The 16,231-nt window shown below is 38.2% G+C and overlaps 1 protein-coding gene across 1 annotated transcript in view; it reads right to left on the bottom strand.

Annotated features, from left to right (window-relative positions):
• LOC140948897 (uncharacterized) overlaps positions 1-16,231 on the bottom strand; it is a 138,429-nt gene that overhangs the window by 49,691 nt on the left and 72,507 nt on the right. The window contains exons 42-58 of the mRNA XM_073398162.1: positions 15,810-15,959; positions 14,750-14,899; positions 9,460-9,582; positions 9,210-9,359; positions 7,869-8,018; positions 7,350-7,472; positions 7,072-7,194; positions 6,378-6,527; positions 5,811-5,960; positions 5,529-5,651; positions 4,334-4,483; positions 3,876-4,025; positions 3,386-3,508; positions 3,005-3,145; positions 2,595-2,744; positions 1,471-1,620; positions 86-208 (exon numbers count right to left, since the gene is read on the bottom strand). Of these exons, the coding sequence (XP_073254263.1) occupies positions 86-208; positions 1,471-1,620; positions 2,595-2,744; positions 3,005-3,145; positions 3,386-3,508; positions 3,876-4,025; positions 4,334-4,483; positions 5,529-5,651; positions 5,811-5,960; positions 6,378-6,527; positions 7,072-7,194; positions 7,350-7,472; positions 7,869-8,018; positions 9,210-9,359; positions 9,460-9,582; positions 14,750-14,899; positions 15,810-15,959 (2,379 nt within the window). The remainder of the gene's footprint in view (positions 1-85; positions 209-1,470; positions 1,621-2,594; positions 2,745-3,004; positions 3,146-3,385; positions 3,509-3,875; positions 4,026-4,333; positions 4,484-5,528; positions 5,652-5,810; positions 5,961-6,377; positions 6,528-7,071; positions 7,195-7,349; positions 7,473-7,868; positions 8,019-9,209; positions 9,360-9,459; positions 9,583-14,749; positions 14,900-15,809; positions 15,960-16,231) is intronic.

Below are 16,231 nucleotides of genomic sequence, written 5' to 3'. Positions count from 1 at the left end.
AACAACTGTCTTGTTTTGCACCAGAAAATCGCAGCGACTGTCATTTGTTTTCTTGGACGTGCAGAGTTGTAATTCTTGTTCTTACCGACACACGTGACTCCATTTCCGGAATACCCTGTAAGACAAGTGCAGTAGAACGATCCGTCTGTGTTGGTGCAGCTAGCGTCTGGATGGCAGTTGTGTGTTCCAGCAGAACACTCGTCAATATCTAAAATGGTGGACAGGGCACAAAAAAGTAATCTTAAGTTGATTTCTGTTAAAGTGAATGGCTTGTACGCAAGAGTGAAGTCAAGAGTAGGTGGAATATGATCCGCCCGCTGATTGTAGTCACGAATAGGACTGATGTTTGCAGTGGCTGACGTTTAAGCAACCTATGCAGTCGTCATACTAGTAAAGTCAAACTGTGTTGTATGTCGTCAGTTGATGGAACCCTGGTTATAGCTGGTCAATTAACTCTTGTGTTACTGATCATCTTTCAGTAAAGCGTCGATGTTATTGTCTGTGAGGACTCTAAATCACATTAACATTAACATCAACATCAACATCAACATCAACATCAACATCAACATCGACATCGACATGCAACATTAACAATAACATTAACATTAATATTAACATTAATATCAATATTAATATTAACATGAACATGAACATGAACATGAACATGAACATGAACATGAACATTAACATCAACAATAACATTAGTAGTCTTCAGAGCCAAAAGCAGCTCACTTTTATTCTTCAGGATCACACTCACCTGAACGATCATACTGCATCTACTTATAATAATATTTTTCTCCGCCATACATCTATCAAGATGGACTTTTCTAGACTTATCGGTAGAATTTGGCCCTCTCAGGTGTAAAAGGGGTAAGTGACATGACGTAACAAATATGCTATTTTGCTAATAGATATCCGCACAACCACGTGTTTTATAAACCTACATAGTTGAGCTCTTTCTTTACTCTTTCTTTACTCAACTGCATAAGTTGCGTCTTTCACTGTGATTATTTTCCCTGCATTTACTTCTTCATTTCGCGATTCACTGTATGAAATACATATATTCAGTCATCATTTCATCCCCATCAATTGCCCGGGTGTGTTACAAAAAGTCACTTAGATTATCAGCTCCCAGTTTGTTTGCTAGCTCAGTTGGTTCGCGCGATGCACCGGCAAGCTGGAATTTATAAAGCTTTCTTACTCAAATGCATAAGTTGCGTCTTGCACTGTGACGATCTTCTCTTCAATTAAAATTTGACTCTATTCATACCAGCTATTTGACGTATAATATTTCCACAGGCATCATATTAATTGTTGGGGCTGTGCAGAAATCTTCGTTCTTCCAGTTTTTGCTTTCTTTTTTACAAAATGTTATAGGAAATGGAAGAAATGTTAAATCCAGACACAACGAGAAGAAAACATCATGATCTTTTGACGTAAGTAAGGTTAAAGGAAAGGTATATTAACTACCTTGGCAGTAAGTGCCTTCACCAGAGTAGCCCTCCAAGCATGTGCAGTAGTAAGATCCCTTAGTGTCGGTACAGTTAGCATCATCATGACAATCGTGAGCCAAGTGTTGGTACCCAGATGATAGCCCGGAAAGATCGCATTCGTTAACATCTGAGAAGGGAATCAAACGAATGTCATACTGGCATATGAGTCCATGACTTCCGTGTCTGGTTCGTGCTTAGCGTGTGTATATCGCGTTATGGGTGCATGCGGGAAGGTAGGAGATAAAAGGGAAGCGTAAGCTCAAGCTCTCAGGTAAAATATAATTTCAAAACTACAATAGTAATTAACCAATCAAATGTCTGCATCGTAGAAACCTGCCTAGTCAAAGTTCCTTCAAAATCAAGTCCCAAATTCAAACTCGAAAGCCAAGTAGAAATCAATCAGAAATAAAAAACAAAGATCTAACCGAAATTCAACTCGGAATCATAAAAGCCAGGCGCGGATCCACACCGGCTTCCACCGTTTTACGAAAATCGGTCAGAGTTTTCATAAATAAATAAATTTTTCATGAAAAAAAAACTTTCCAAGTTAAAATCTGGCCAATATCCTGACTGAATGACTCAGGTGACTTTAGGGAGTGAAAAAAAAAAAAAAAAAAAAAAAAATTCACCGGGGTGCATGCCTCGGACCCCCTTATAAGCTTACGCCTTCGACGCTCGTTTTGGAAAACGGTCAGTATTTATCCTAGATCCGCGCCTGAAAGCCGCAATTTCTTTGGATAAACGACACTTACACTTACGAAAATCGTTAGAACAGCCACTCTCAAGTACTAAATCAAAAAGGTATTAAATCAATTGACTTGACAACATGGGAATTGAGTTTTCCAGTTTAGAGATTCTTCAGGATCCCGAAGTCGGTGAAGATCAGCCGAAATAGCGAAATTTGAGATACCTTAAGACTTTTTACGGTTAATATTAATCTGCACTTATGACGGTTGATGGTAAAATATAACCTTTTTTGACGGACGACGGTTAACCCCATTGAGAACCTCGTCATAAGATCATTGTTTAAAGTTACGTGTATAGGAATCGTCTCTATTTTATAAGAATAAATTTAACGCCATTAGGCTTTCTAAAACTTACCAATACACGTGACACCATCTCCTGAATAACCAGTAAGACATGTGCATTGGAATGACCCGTTTGTGTTGGTACAGTTGGCGTCGCCGTGGCAGTTGTGGGCAAGATGGCGGTACTGTGCAGGTATTTGATCAGGAATACACTCATTCACATCTAGAGAGAAAGTATCAAGGGGGTTATTCCTTTAAATCAGAGCGGCAAAGGTCTCATGATTAATATTGCGAGGTTGGATTACGACAATATATACTAAGGGTAATAAAAGTAATTAATAAATAGAGATAATTTAAAATGATAAAGGGAGGGATAAATAATTAAGGACACTTCTAGTTCACAGCGCTTAACAATAAAGTAGGTACATCATAAAACATGAAAAATAAATAAAATTACGTAAACAACTAGAAAACCGTAGTTACCGGAACACGTGACTCCATCACCCGAATATCCCGTGTGACAGTTGCAGTAGAAGGATCCTTTGGTATTAGTGCAGTTGGCATCGGCATGACAGTTGTGAGCAAGATGATGATCATCATCTGACATTATGCACTCGTTTACATCTAGAAAATATACGCATGCTTGGTTTAAAAGGTTTTGGCTCCTTTTTTTCACTGGATAAGTATTAAGGAAATAATTATCCCGCGATCGTGAGTGTAATTTGTCACCCATTAAATTGATAGGTAATCAAAATGGAATACTTGTAAAATTAGGGACGGGCCGATTAATTTCACTTACGGTGTTAATAATGTCACTCTTAACCACTTGATTACACATACTAATGACATGAAGTATAAACATACCATTACACGTTACTCCATTCCCGTAGTAACCATAGAGACATTTGCAGTAGAATGATCCTTTGGTGTTAGTACAATTGGCATCGGCGTGACAGTTGTCAGAATGTGTGGCACATTCCTCTATGTCTGGAAACATGGTATGGTTATTTCATTGAACTATTTCTTATCATTTTGTGTAAATTCGAAAACAGAATATTTAAAAAAAGAAAAAAATGATGTTTAAGATGATATTAAACTTATTTACACGGCAAAAGTGAAAGTTACAGATTAGTTCTAGTCAATACTTCATCGTGAACACCTTCATGTTACCTGAAGTATTAGCGCGTATTCATTTTAGCTAATATTACTTTAGTAACAATGGATCAGGAGTTAGGAGTTAGAAATAAATTTATTACCGTCTACATTTTTTATTAAGATTAAAGGAATGAAATGATGTGAATGGCAAGAAGAATGACCATAACTCAGCCACACCAATGCATAGTGTTCAACTCACCCAAACACGTGACTCCATCACCGGAATAGCCACTAAGACACGTACAATAGAATGATCCTTTGGTGTTGGTACAGTTGGCATCAGTGTGGCAGTTGTGAGCAAGATAATTGTATCCTTCTGGTATTCGATCAGGGAAACACTCATCCACATCTCAAGGAAAAAGGAAATAGCTCTATTTATATTACTGTTTTTGCAGTTTGTAAAAACCTTCAACACAATAAAGACAATATGGAACTTACAAAATAAGTTTTTTTTGCGGAAGGCAAAGAACACTACCTACAATTACGAGAATCAGACTAACTTTTTTTTTGGTTACAAAAGAAAAGAGATGAGTAAAGATAAGTTAAACAGGCGTTAATACAAGAAAGCGAGCATTGACAAGGTGGAAGGATCCAAGAGGTACTATTTCACTGAAATAACCTTGCCTTGTGTCTCAGTTTTTCTACTTTGGGCTTTACCTTTACAGATAACTCCATCTCCAGAGTATCCCGTATGACAAGTGCAGTAAAATGATCCTTTGGTGTTGGTACAGTTGGCATCGTTATGGCAATTGTGGGCATAACTGCTGTGATCAGGGGCTAGGGTTTCCGAATCACACTCGCCTATATCTGCAATTGTATTTACAAGGGTCGTGTTCATTTAGCTTCTTTTATCAAGAAAAAAAGCTAAAACTACTCGGTACTTGGTTCGATACAATACAGTAAAAACCGGCGAGTAAGAAACTGGGTTTTTATAAAACTGTGCTTAAGTTTGCTAGTTAGGCTCCTCTGTACAAGAACCTGTTCAGCCTAAAATTTGAAAAAGGTTCCCATTTTATAAAATCTGTAAAAGATTTCTGTACACTTGGGAAAATAATATAAGGCCTTACAATACATGTATGTTATGTTCTAAACGAGGACTTCAAAATTCATGTGGTCAGTGCTTCAGTTGTTGTTCTTAAAGTCATTTTTACATAAATGTTACAAGTCAAAATTAAATTCAAATCAAAATGTGTTAACTTAAGTTGACTATCAATTTCCTTGGTCTCCTACGGGTCTTTAGCCCTAACTATACATGAATTAGGGCTAGGAGACAATAGAAATTGAGAATTAACCTAGTTTAAAAAAAAATAACCTGAATTTAGTTTTGACCTGTAACATAAATACTAATTTTTTAAACTACTCTTAGCTACAATGTATTTTTCCTTCAGAAAATAAGAAACTACAATCCTGGACAAAAGTCCTTGGAACAGTACTGCAATATTCATATTTTTCTGTCTTTTCTAGGTTCCCTCTTAAAACAGTGCATCCTTTTCGAATTTTTCTTGCAGTTCTCCCTCCCCCCACTCTATACAAAGTTGAAACTCGGAAAAAATTCTGGAAAAACGCGTCCAACATTGTTTGTGGGGTGAGGGGAGGGGTTGGACCTGTGTGAATTGAAAAACGCCCCAGAAATGCAAAGGTGTCCCAAGACTTTCGTCCATCATTGTAGTTAAAAACCTAAATAGCCTAAATTTGCGCTCATTACCATTTATCTAGAAACCTGTTTAGGCTAAATTAGGAAAATTCAGATTCTCACTCGCGGGTTTTTTTACGGTATTTGAGTATCCACTACTTACGTTTTGTGGTATTACGAGACTGTTTTTACTTAATAAACGGTAGTCTGAAGACTTACCAACACACGTTATTCCATTTCCGGAGTATCCCGTATGACACGTGCAGTAGAACGATCCTTTGGTGTTGGTGCAGTTGGCGTCGGCATGACAGTTGTGTGTTCCTGAAGAGCACTCATCGACATCTTGGTAAAACGCAAGGAAGAAAATTAGGTCAGTGCAACAAGTATTTGAAATAAAAGCTTGCCGTTGATGTCATGTTACTATCCTTGTAAATTTTTGGGTCATGCGTTATGAACATCCCCCGCCCTCCCCCCAAAAAAGAAAATAAAATCATAACCTACCTTCACAATTGTTTCCATTTCCCGCATACCCCTCCTGACAGCCGCAGTTGTAAGATCCTTTGGTGTTGGTGCAGTTCGCGTCCTTATGACAAATGTTTGCCAGGTGCTGGTGCGCCATCGATAAACCAGAGGGGGCGCATTCGTCAATATCTGTAAAAAACAAACAAACAAAGGAAAATAATAACATCAATAAAACTTTGTTCAATTTCCCCAGCTAGCTGGAAGACGTCTTCACACTTTTGGTTATTTGACAAAAGGATTTTAAACAAGCCTTTCATCATACCAGGCTCTCACACTGCCTGGTCGCTCTTTTCAGGCAGATTAAACTCAAACTTTGAAAGGTTGTTAATTTTAAGGCGCTATTTCAGCAGCAGCGTAGTAGAATTTCGCCAACTGGTGGTATCTTTTTTTGAAAAACACAAATCATGGAAAGGGTCCTTTCAACTCTTAAGTTTACCATACAACACATTCATGCAATTTCTTTAATTTATTGAGCTTTTTATATTACACTATTCCTTAAACGGATAATTCGTAATGAGAAGATGTAAAATAGCGCCAAATACCTACCAACACACGTGACTCCATTGCCAGAGTATCCGGTATGACAGGTGCAATAATAAGACCCATTAGTGTTTGAGCAACTAGCGTCAGTGTGACAGTTGTGCGCAAGATGCTTATGTTCAGTAGACAGCTGTTTAGGCAAACACTCGTCGACATCTGAAGGAAAAATTATCTTATAATAATAAATGGCTTCCAGCTTTCATGCGTTTAAAATGGGCAGATTTGTCAACTGATTATTAAGAAGCTAAAAGTGTCTTCTGCACAACTTATAGGGGGCTAAACGGGCAACAAATGCGGAAAAACAAACATGGAATTGAAATATCACCAGTGGCTGGGACTCTAACTGATTTAGGCCCCTGCACCCCAATTACGACCACGGACAACAACTACAGCGTGAAAAACAACAATAACAACAACGACAACAACAGTTTTGCACGTGTATCACACTATTTGGTTCATTTCATTAAAGTCTATCACTCGACTAAGACGTGAACCTCCCTAATGAGCGTTTTATGAAGAAGGACACAGCCCTGATGACCTATATTTGACCGGGGAAGAACAATTCAATCAAACATATTCTAAGTGACATAGCATTATCAATTCTCAGAATCTCGCGACTCACTTATGGACCTCTACCCTACGAAATGTTCCAGTAAGGCAGCCCGCTAGTTACATCAGTAATCTCATGAATTAAACTCACCAACACACGTGAATCCATCTCCAGAGTATCCCGTATGACACGTGCAGTAGAACGATCCTTTGGTGTTGGTACAGTTGGCATCAGCGTGGCAGTTGTCAACATCTGTTGCACATTCCTCTATGTCTATAAATACAGCATAATAAACAACAAAATCCAATAGGCACCTAGTCTACACCATAAAGTAGTAAATTCATCGTAACCAAATTCATTACAATTTTAATTTCTCATCACCTAGAATCTCATGATGTCAATGTACAAAACTGAATTGCCCTACGTACCAACACACGTGACTCCATCTCCAGAGTATCCCGTATGACAAGTGCAGTAGAATGATCCTTTGGTGTTGGTACAGTTGGCGTTTAGGTTGCAGTTGTCAGTACCTGTTGCACATTCTTCAATGTCTAAAATGAAAAAAATATTATTATGCGTGCATCGAAAGAGGGAGTTACAAGTCGTAACTTAGCCTGCATCGCCGGGAAGAAAAGACTGATAGCAACAAAAAACATTCGCGCACCCGAAGAAAACGCCTGCACTGCAGGCCAGTCGAAACGTGAAAAAAAGAAAACATCTCATGCAACTTGTACTGCATTTAGTCATATCAGTTAGCATGTGAAATCACTAGTTAGACAGACAAGTAGGAAGACGAAAAAAAACCCAAAATTATATGATATATGGATCAGGAGTTTTTATCCACAAGAGTTAACAGATATCAAATGTTCATTTAAAGATGCTTTTATAGTATCAAATTAAGATTCCAAACTGGCGCAATGGCAGGTTTCCCTACCAGTGTCACCTACCTGCACAGGCCACACCGTTGCCTGAATAACCAGGAAGGCACGTGCAGTAAAAAGAACCTTTGGTGTTTGAGCAATTCGAATCAGAGTGACAGTTATGTTCAAGAAGACTATACTCATCTGATATCAGATCAGGGACACATTCGTTGATATCTAAAGGACATCATAAACATAAAATTATATTTATATTTCATTGGATATTCAATTAAAAGCTAACATCCATGCAATCAGAAACAGGGCGACAAAAAGCTTCTGTTACTGAATGACTGCCACAATTTGAAATGAAATGTCCAGAGAAAAATTGAAAGTTAATTGACTGTTACTACACTGTTCATAAACCTAATTTCGATAACCTCAGCGGGTTTTCCTGGCAAATAAACCGAGAAAAAATAAACAAATATAAATTAACAAGGCAAATTTTATCTGACAAGTTTTGTTTCTTCTTAAATTTGCAGAGGCGATATATTTTCCCCAGAGGTAATTGATGAAAAAACCACTGTTGACACTAGTATTAGAGTTTTCAGGGTTTGGAAGAACGTTTCATGAGACAACCTAAACTTAGGCTTAGACCAAACGTCGAACTTCTCATGGGATGAATCAAACTTAGTGAGTTAAGTTCATAAAGAGATCGACGTTTGGCTCAGTTAAGTTCGTCTGAATGAGTTGGATTGTCCAACAAGTTCTATCCGTCTACTTCAGACGGGTAGAACGTCTGAAGATCGTCTCCGGGACGAGGTCGATTTTCAAAAGCGACAAACTAAACTAATAAATAAGATCTGAATGATATGTATATTTAGCCCCTTTTCTGATAAAATTTATTAAAATTGCTCTTTGGTCTGATTCAGTTGATTCGTTCGACGCGTCCTAAGACTCCTTAGTTCGACGTCTTACCCAACAGACGATCTTAACTTGATTTAGGTCGACCTAAGTTAGAGTTTGGTTCGTATCATGAAAAGTTCGACGTTCGGCCTGGGCCTAAGTCATAAAAGTCTACATTCCAAGCTAAATAACTATCAATAACCAAAGGTTACGGAGTGCTGGCGACAACGATCGAAGGTCAAAACGCTTCTGCTCCATCGTTGTGCTTTGCATAAGTTTCACGTGACAGATAGTTAAAACACGCGTGATCAGTTAACGAGGGATAGAAAGTCTAAACGCGCGTGTTCGAATTGCTTTCTGTACATTCCATTCATTCTTCGTCGAAGTCCGAACGAATGCAACAACCTGGAGATTAGGATTGCGGGCTCCTGTTGTCGCCCTCAATAACACCTAATTGTCTGTTTTCATTCTTTTAGATGACATATCGTCGACCTTGCCCTTTCGTGTCAGTACAATTCACTTTACCTGAACAGACAACGCCATCTCCAGAATATCCCGTTTGGCATGTGCAATAGAATGATCCCTTAGTATTTGTACAGTTGGCGTCCGTGTGACAGTTGTGCGAGTAATTGCTGTGATGAGGCGCTAAGGCCTTTTCATCACACTCAGAAATATCTGGAAAGAGAAAAAACATTTCAGCGTAATTAAAGCTATAAAAAGTAGTAATATGTACATATATGAAGGATTATTGCGGTAGCTCTTCAGAAAAACTAACCAGCGCAAGTGACACCGTCCCCAGAGTATCCTGTATGACATGTGCAGTAAAATGATCCTTTGGTATTAGTGCAGTTGGCATCCGCGTGACAATTGTGTGTTTCAGATACGCATTCATCAATATCTTAAAAAAAGAAAGATTTTTTGTAATATCTGTAAATATATATCTCGTTCCTTTCTGTCTACTAAAACAACATCCTCAAATTGTAAATTTGAGTATTAGTCTTAAAGAAGCATGTAAAAACAAGTTACGCTCCGATTGTGATGGACTGCTACTAAACCCTGTGAAATTCAAGACTTTAACAACGTTAGGAGATCGATCTTTTGCTGCTGCTGCTCCTCAACTATGGAAATCATTGCCCTATTCAATTAGGAGCAGCCCTCAGTGGCATCTTTTAAAAAGACACTCAAGACATTTTTATTTCAGAAAGCTTTTTTGTAATTTTATGTGCTTTCTAATCTCGTTTTTAATAGGTTTTATGCAGTTTTGTACGATTTAAGTAGTCTAGGTAATTTTTCTAGTTTTATTGTTGACATAATTGTTTTATTCTTTTTTGGAGGTTCATGCACTTTTTGCATGTATACTTTACACAGTCTTAGTATTTTTTGTGTTTTTTGTTTTTGTTTTTTTTTTAAATATTTTTATTTTCAAGGGCTGATGAAACTAGCGATATTGATATCGGCGCTATATAAGTATTATTATTATTATTATTATTATCATTATTAGCCGTACTGATGCCAGCAATTTGAAGCGGCCATCTCTATTACATATAACGGCTTGGAAACTAAAATTTCGAGGACGTTTTTGGACTTTTTACATTTAGGGCATGAATTTTTCGTCATTTCAGGCCATGGAACCTAAAAATGAGCCTAGCTAGCTGTAAAAAGGGGCAATACGGACGCAATACGTCCTAGCCGGCATGATCACATGCTGTTTACGGAAAATTCCCTCATCCATGTCAGGAAATTCTGTATTTTAAAGCCTCCCCTAGGGCATGACTCAGCAATTGAGGACATTTCTGCTGCGTTTTCAATGTTGGTTAGCATGCAAGGATTTTTCCCATGCCTATCGTCAATGATTTGCTCACTGGTAATAGAGGGGGTGGCCCCAGAGTGGTTTTGCATTGAAATTGGCATGCAACAGAATTTCGCATGCCCTCTAAGCATAATTTGAGGTTCTGTGACCTTCTCACCCAGTCCGCGAGAAGCCTAGGTTCTAGTAAAAAGTAATTCATACCCAGCAAAATCCCCGGCATGCCGGGCATGCCAAATTTTCTGACATGCCCGGCATGCTAAATTCTCTGGAATGCCGGGCGTGCCATAATCTGGGTCATGCCGGGCATGCTAAAATCGGTCTCTGGCATGTTTCAACACACAGGTTATAATTCCTTGAATCTACAGATGTTTTAAGCCCGGCTAAAAAAAAAAATAAACAGATCACAGTGCTTATCTTTTGATGTACGGTTACACGATGACGTCATTGCTATTCCTTTCATTTTCATAGATTTGGTTGTCCCAGCGAAGTTTAAATAACAAAAGCTCTAATTTCCACAAGAAAGTAAAACCCTGAGGGATTCTGCCGAAGTAATAAAACAGCGTCATCGTGGAGATGACCTGTTGGGGGATTCTAAAAACTCCTCACCCCTTTTAATGAGTCTTTAATAGGATTCCCATTTCACATTGCGAATAAAATGGAATTGACTGAAATCAGTAAAAAGAGAGACAGAGACTATTTTCATTGTATAATAAAATGCATCTATGTTCCATGAAAGCTTTTAAAAATACAAGGTTATAGAATATCTTTCAAAGTTCATTACAAACTGAGCTAAGCCCCAAAATCACTGTTCATTATTCAGTAAATTATGATGTTTGACAATGCAATGTGCTTGAATATAACGTTGCAATTACAAATCTCTCGAACGCAATTTTCCCTACGTTAGAAAAGCTCTTTTTATCTTGTTTCACATTTTGATAAGGAGTCTGAGTTCCTCTTTCTTGTTTTGTAGGCTTGCCAGGGATTAATGTTTTTTTGTCATTACCAGTGTCTGTGTTCTTCGTTTTTAACTCAAAGTAAGTCAGTAATAACTGACGGTATCAAAGGATTGCTCTCTAGAAAAGTAATTATCTCCTCGTCATGTCTGGAAGTTACCTGTAACAAAAAAGAAATGGAATCTTAACACATGCAAGGGCAATATGAAAAAAAGAAATAGAACATGTAGAGCTCAGCTTCTCTTAACATATTTTCATACTGGCTTGTTGAGTCTGTTAAAGGTCGCAACTAATTGTCTGAGGCTAATTTCACAAGAGTGTGCAACTGAGATAAATACATGGTAAATAAAGTGAAAGAAACGTGGTTTCACATTAGCCAATTTACAGCTATTTACATTGCGCTGTTCGATGATGTTTACACGCTTTTCTACTGCGAAATAAACCTTTGCATTTGGATTTGCAAGTCAAGATTATACCGAGTTTGACTGACACTTAATTGAACAACAGTTTCATTTTTAAGCAGGCAATTGGGGTGTAAACCCATATAAAGCCGGAATATGTAAAGGAAACTCAGCGAAAACTTTTTCGCATCTTTTGTGGCGATATTCTTTCACGGCCCGTCAACTGATTAGGGGTTGCGAAGAAAAAATAAATTAGGACCAAAGGTTAAAGCCTGTCCGGTTACATCATTTCGTATGTTACCTAGAGTCCTAATAAATAGGTCATAAAATAGGATTTAACGAGAGCGATTTTGTTTCTCAATCGGTGTATAAAAAAGTGAGGCTATCAAATGAGAAGTTTATAGAGTATCAAAATTATTAAATTAAAGGCTAGTGACATTAAATTGATCAGATAAAATTCTCAGAAAACATGTCCAATAATAGCCTCATTATTTGCTTTTGTTTTTGCGTAAAGGTAAATTTTTCGGCCCACAAAGCAAAGTTGAAAAAGCGACTAAATCTTAGTTTTTTTCATTGAACATGTTTATTAGCTTAGTTTTCGTCCGTTTTAAAAGCTTTATAACCCAATCATAATTTTCGGGTTAAAATATTACAAAATCATTTCAAAAACCATGTTCATTTAAAGTAGAGCCGGCAAACCTGAACATTTTGTAATTCAAAAGTCGGACCCAGCCAGGTTGTTTAAGCTTAGAATTATTTGCATTTTAGCGTCCTATAAATTTACCAGAATCGCCTCTCAGAGGCTTACTGTAGCAAAGCATTTTGTAGTACACTCGTAGACAAGCAATGTAAGCCTTAAGTCTTTGCTTGGATGAGATGTGCAAAAGAAAAATTAGTTTTGTGGACCTAAATGCACATTCACAGACTGCTTATATTGAGTTGTTTACAACTTTGCATTGACACGCGCAGCATGTTCATTTTTTTAAAGCGAAATCCAAATCTGATTTTGGCATTTGATTTACGGATATTTTATTTTGTCTCCAAAAGTGATTGTAATATCCGTTTAATTGTCTTTCAAACAACAGTCAAACTATGCAGCAAAAATAAGTAACTTTACCAGTACAGTGGAAAAATATGACCGTAGGTGCCAAAAATAATTATACTCGAGCTATAAAATTAGAACTGACTTTTTTTAGCTTTGGTTTCTTATTTTTGAAGTTTTCCTTAGTCTTCTTAGCAGCTGAAGAAGATTACAAGACATACAAACAGAAACAATCCGAAGTGAACAAGTTGACAACCACTTATGCCGGAGTTCTTAGGCATGCTCAACAGCAAGATAAACTGAATGCCAAAAGGATAATTCACGGGATTTGTTCGATATTCAGGCTTTTTCTTTACCAAATTAATACTAAATTTGTACTTACAGTCTCTCGCAGAATCCATTTCTTGTCCAGCATTCACCAACATCTCAACCATGCACCGCAGAAGAAAAAGACAAACAAGTGCGAAGAGACATGACGACATCGTGACGCCACAACTGCCACGCTACAACAAACTAGATTCCTCGTCATCCGCGAAAACACTTCTGCGGAAATTCGGCCGATTTCGTGCGTGCTCGGGGTATCTTCGGATGACGCAGATGACGTTGCTCAAAGGACTATCGTCAGCAAGGAGTAAAACAGTTTGCTAGATTCGCATAGCCGACAAGGAGCGCACTGAAAAACTAAGCAAAATCTCTCTGAGAAGGCAGTCCAAATTCACCAAATCAGAACGTCTTTGCAGTATTAACGTCGTACTCTCGTACTGACTTGAACGACCTGGTAAGCTTCATTTTCACCAGTCTTTTAATGCTGTTGACCGGGAAACATTCCGACACGATAAAACTTAAGCATGGATAAGTTTATACTGAGAAGATTTGTTATCTTATTGTTTAAGACGCTTTTCCGCGATCAAATTTAAATGTGGACCCAGAAATGTCAGTATCGGTTTGAAATAAAAGGATTAATCTTTGATTGCAAGTTAAGTATTCTATTTTATGTATGAATAATGTTGTTTTGTTGTGCTTTTTATTTATAAATCCAGGCTTCCGTCTTCAGTTTTGCCAGTCGATCCCGTGACACACATTGTGACAAACATGACTTTTTTTGTTATAATCTGCATTTATTGCCAGGCATGAAACCTGTAACTTCAAGCTCCCTAAGATATATTTGGCGATTATATGTGATTCTCAGGATATGATACTGAAGCGAACATCAAAATCAGTCTCGCTGGGCATGCCAGTTTCTTGCCTGGCATGCCGGGCATGCCAAACCAACTGGCTTCACCATCGGCATGCCCGGCATGCCAAACCAGAGGAGCTAAAACTGGGAATGAATTATTAACCCGGCGAGAGATCTGGGACCTAAGTTTAGCTGGGTCAATTTTAGGCTGCGAGGGCATGAACCCATTTTTTCCATGCCTATGAGATGTTATTTCTAAGTACCAATGTTCCCTTGAATTTTGTCATGCCTAAATATATAAAATTTTCCCTCTCTCATTAATCCTCAGACTGGATGCGATTTTTACGCTCGGTAGGCATGTTCAACTGAAAATCATGCCCATACCCTTATTCAAAACAAAATGCTATCAAATTTTAGTTTCCAAGCCGTTATATGAGGTCCAGGGAAAAGGAAAGACCACAGAACCCAAAGAAGAGAAGAATTAAGAAGAAGTAAACTATTTGGAGTTGCTATTTTTCTAACGCTTCGTAAGTTTTATATCCTATCCAGAGGCTAGTATTAGAAACCGCTAACTTCTTCTCAACTAAAGGGTTCTTCTAACTAACAAATCCACTTATGAGGGGCTTTACTAATTTAAGTTATAAAGGAGCTTTCTTTTAAGAGGTACGTGAAAAAGCGTTACCGTCACAATCCTGTCCATTTCCTGAGTACCCCTCTAGACATATGCAGTAATAGGATCCTTTAGTGTTTGAGCAGTTAGCATCATCATGACAAATGTGAGACAAGTGTTGGTACTCAGAGGATAATCCAAATGGCTGACATTCATCGATATCTAAAAAAAACGGTGTGAGGAGACGTAAGTGTAAGGCCGAACACTGGTCAAAAATAGTATGAACAGTACCCTGTAAGACTGAAGAAAAGGCAGAACTTTTTTTTCACACGTTATTGTTTTGTAGTAAAGCCGACTTCCGTTCAGCAAATTTAACCTCCGAGGTACTTTTTTCTATGAGATTGTGAGGGTAGCCACTAGTAATAACGCTTGTGAGTTAACTGAGTGGTTCCTTCTAAAACTGTAAGGTCTTCACCTTTCATGAGACCTTTGTGCTCTTTTCTGGAGCTATAAAGTCAAGCGCGAAATTTATCAGGGTCCAAAGTGCACTTCCCAGATCTGGAAGTCTGCTGTGATTGGTCTACGTTTTTTCCGCTCAAGTCAGCAGACGTCCGTGGGTCAGGAACGCGTGACAAACCCCTAAAAACGTCTGCAGGGGAGGCTACTCCACAACGGCCACCTCTCTATAGCGGCATCGGCCACTAACGCATGTTCTCAACTGCCAAAATAACCTCTCGGCGAAGGCCAGTGTTTTTCAACGACTGATGAGAAAGTCAAGAATGGTCATGAATTTGCACGTTTATGATATATCGGGGCAATCGTATTTTGATTTTTGCTTCATTTATACTGCAGCAGTAAGTACTTATGGCGAATGTTGCGAACCTTGCTCGTTTTGGCGGTTACGTCAACATCTTGATTCAAGACATAATTCAATTTTTTTGTGTATTTTTTCTCTTTGCATTAAATATGATTGGATGGACAGTAAATAGGCATGAACTTGGCACTCCCTAAAAGAATTGTCATATAACAACCCTACCTCCCCATAACAGCCACTTTCTTTTGTCCCCAAGGTGGCCGTTGTGGAGAGGTTCAACTGTACTAAAGGAAAGGATAGTGTTTGTAGAATACCCACCAACACACGTGACCCCATCTCCAGAGTATCCCGTATGACACGTGCAGTGGAAGGATCCATTAGTGTTGGTACAGTTGGCGTCAGCGTGACAGATGTGGGAGAGCAAACGATATTCATCAGATATTTCATCGGGCAGACACTCATTCACATCTAAGATAAGACAACGATAGAAATAATGTCTGTTTAATATACTCATATGCTAAGTTATTTCTTACTAGTAATGATTAAACTCCCCGCCAAATGTTTTATTTAAACTTAGTATAGAGGAGCCTGCAGTGTATTCAGCTCAGTGTTGATTGAGGAAAGGATTTCTCGTATTTTGCTTCACAACCTTATTTCTTTTAATTACACTGTAAAACTTATAAATACCGCGAGTAAATCCATGACGCGGCAATGCATGTATTTAATTGCCTACTGCGTGT

This window comes from Porites lutea, chromosome 9, assembly GCF_958299795.1.
Source record: "Porites lutea chromosome 9, jaPorLute2.1, whole genome shotgun sequence".
Taxonomy (NCBI): Eukaryota; Metazoa; Cnidaria; class Anthozoa; order Scleractinia; family Poritidae; genus Porites; species Porites lutea.
This window is presented reverse-complemented; position numbering and strand designations above follow the sequence as displayed.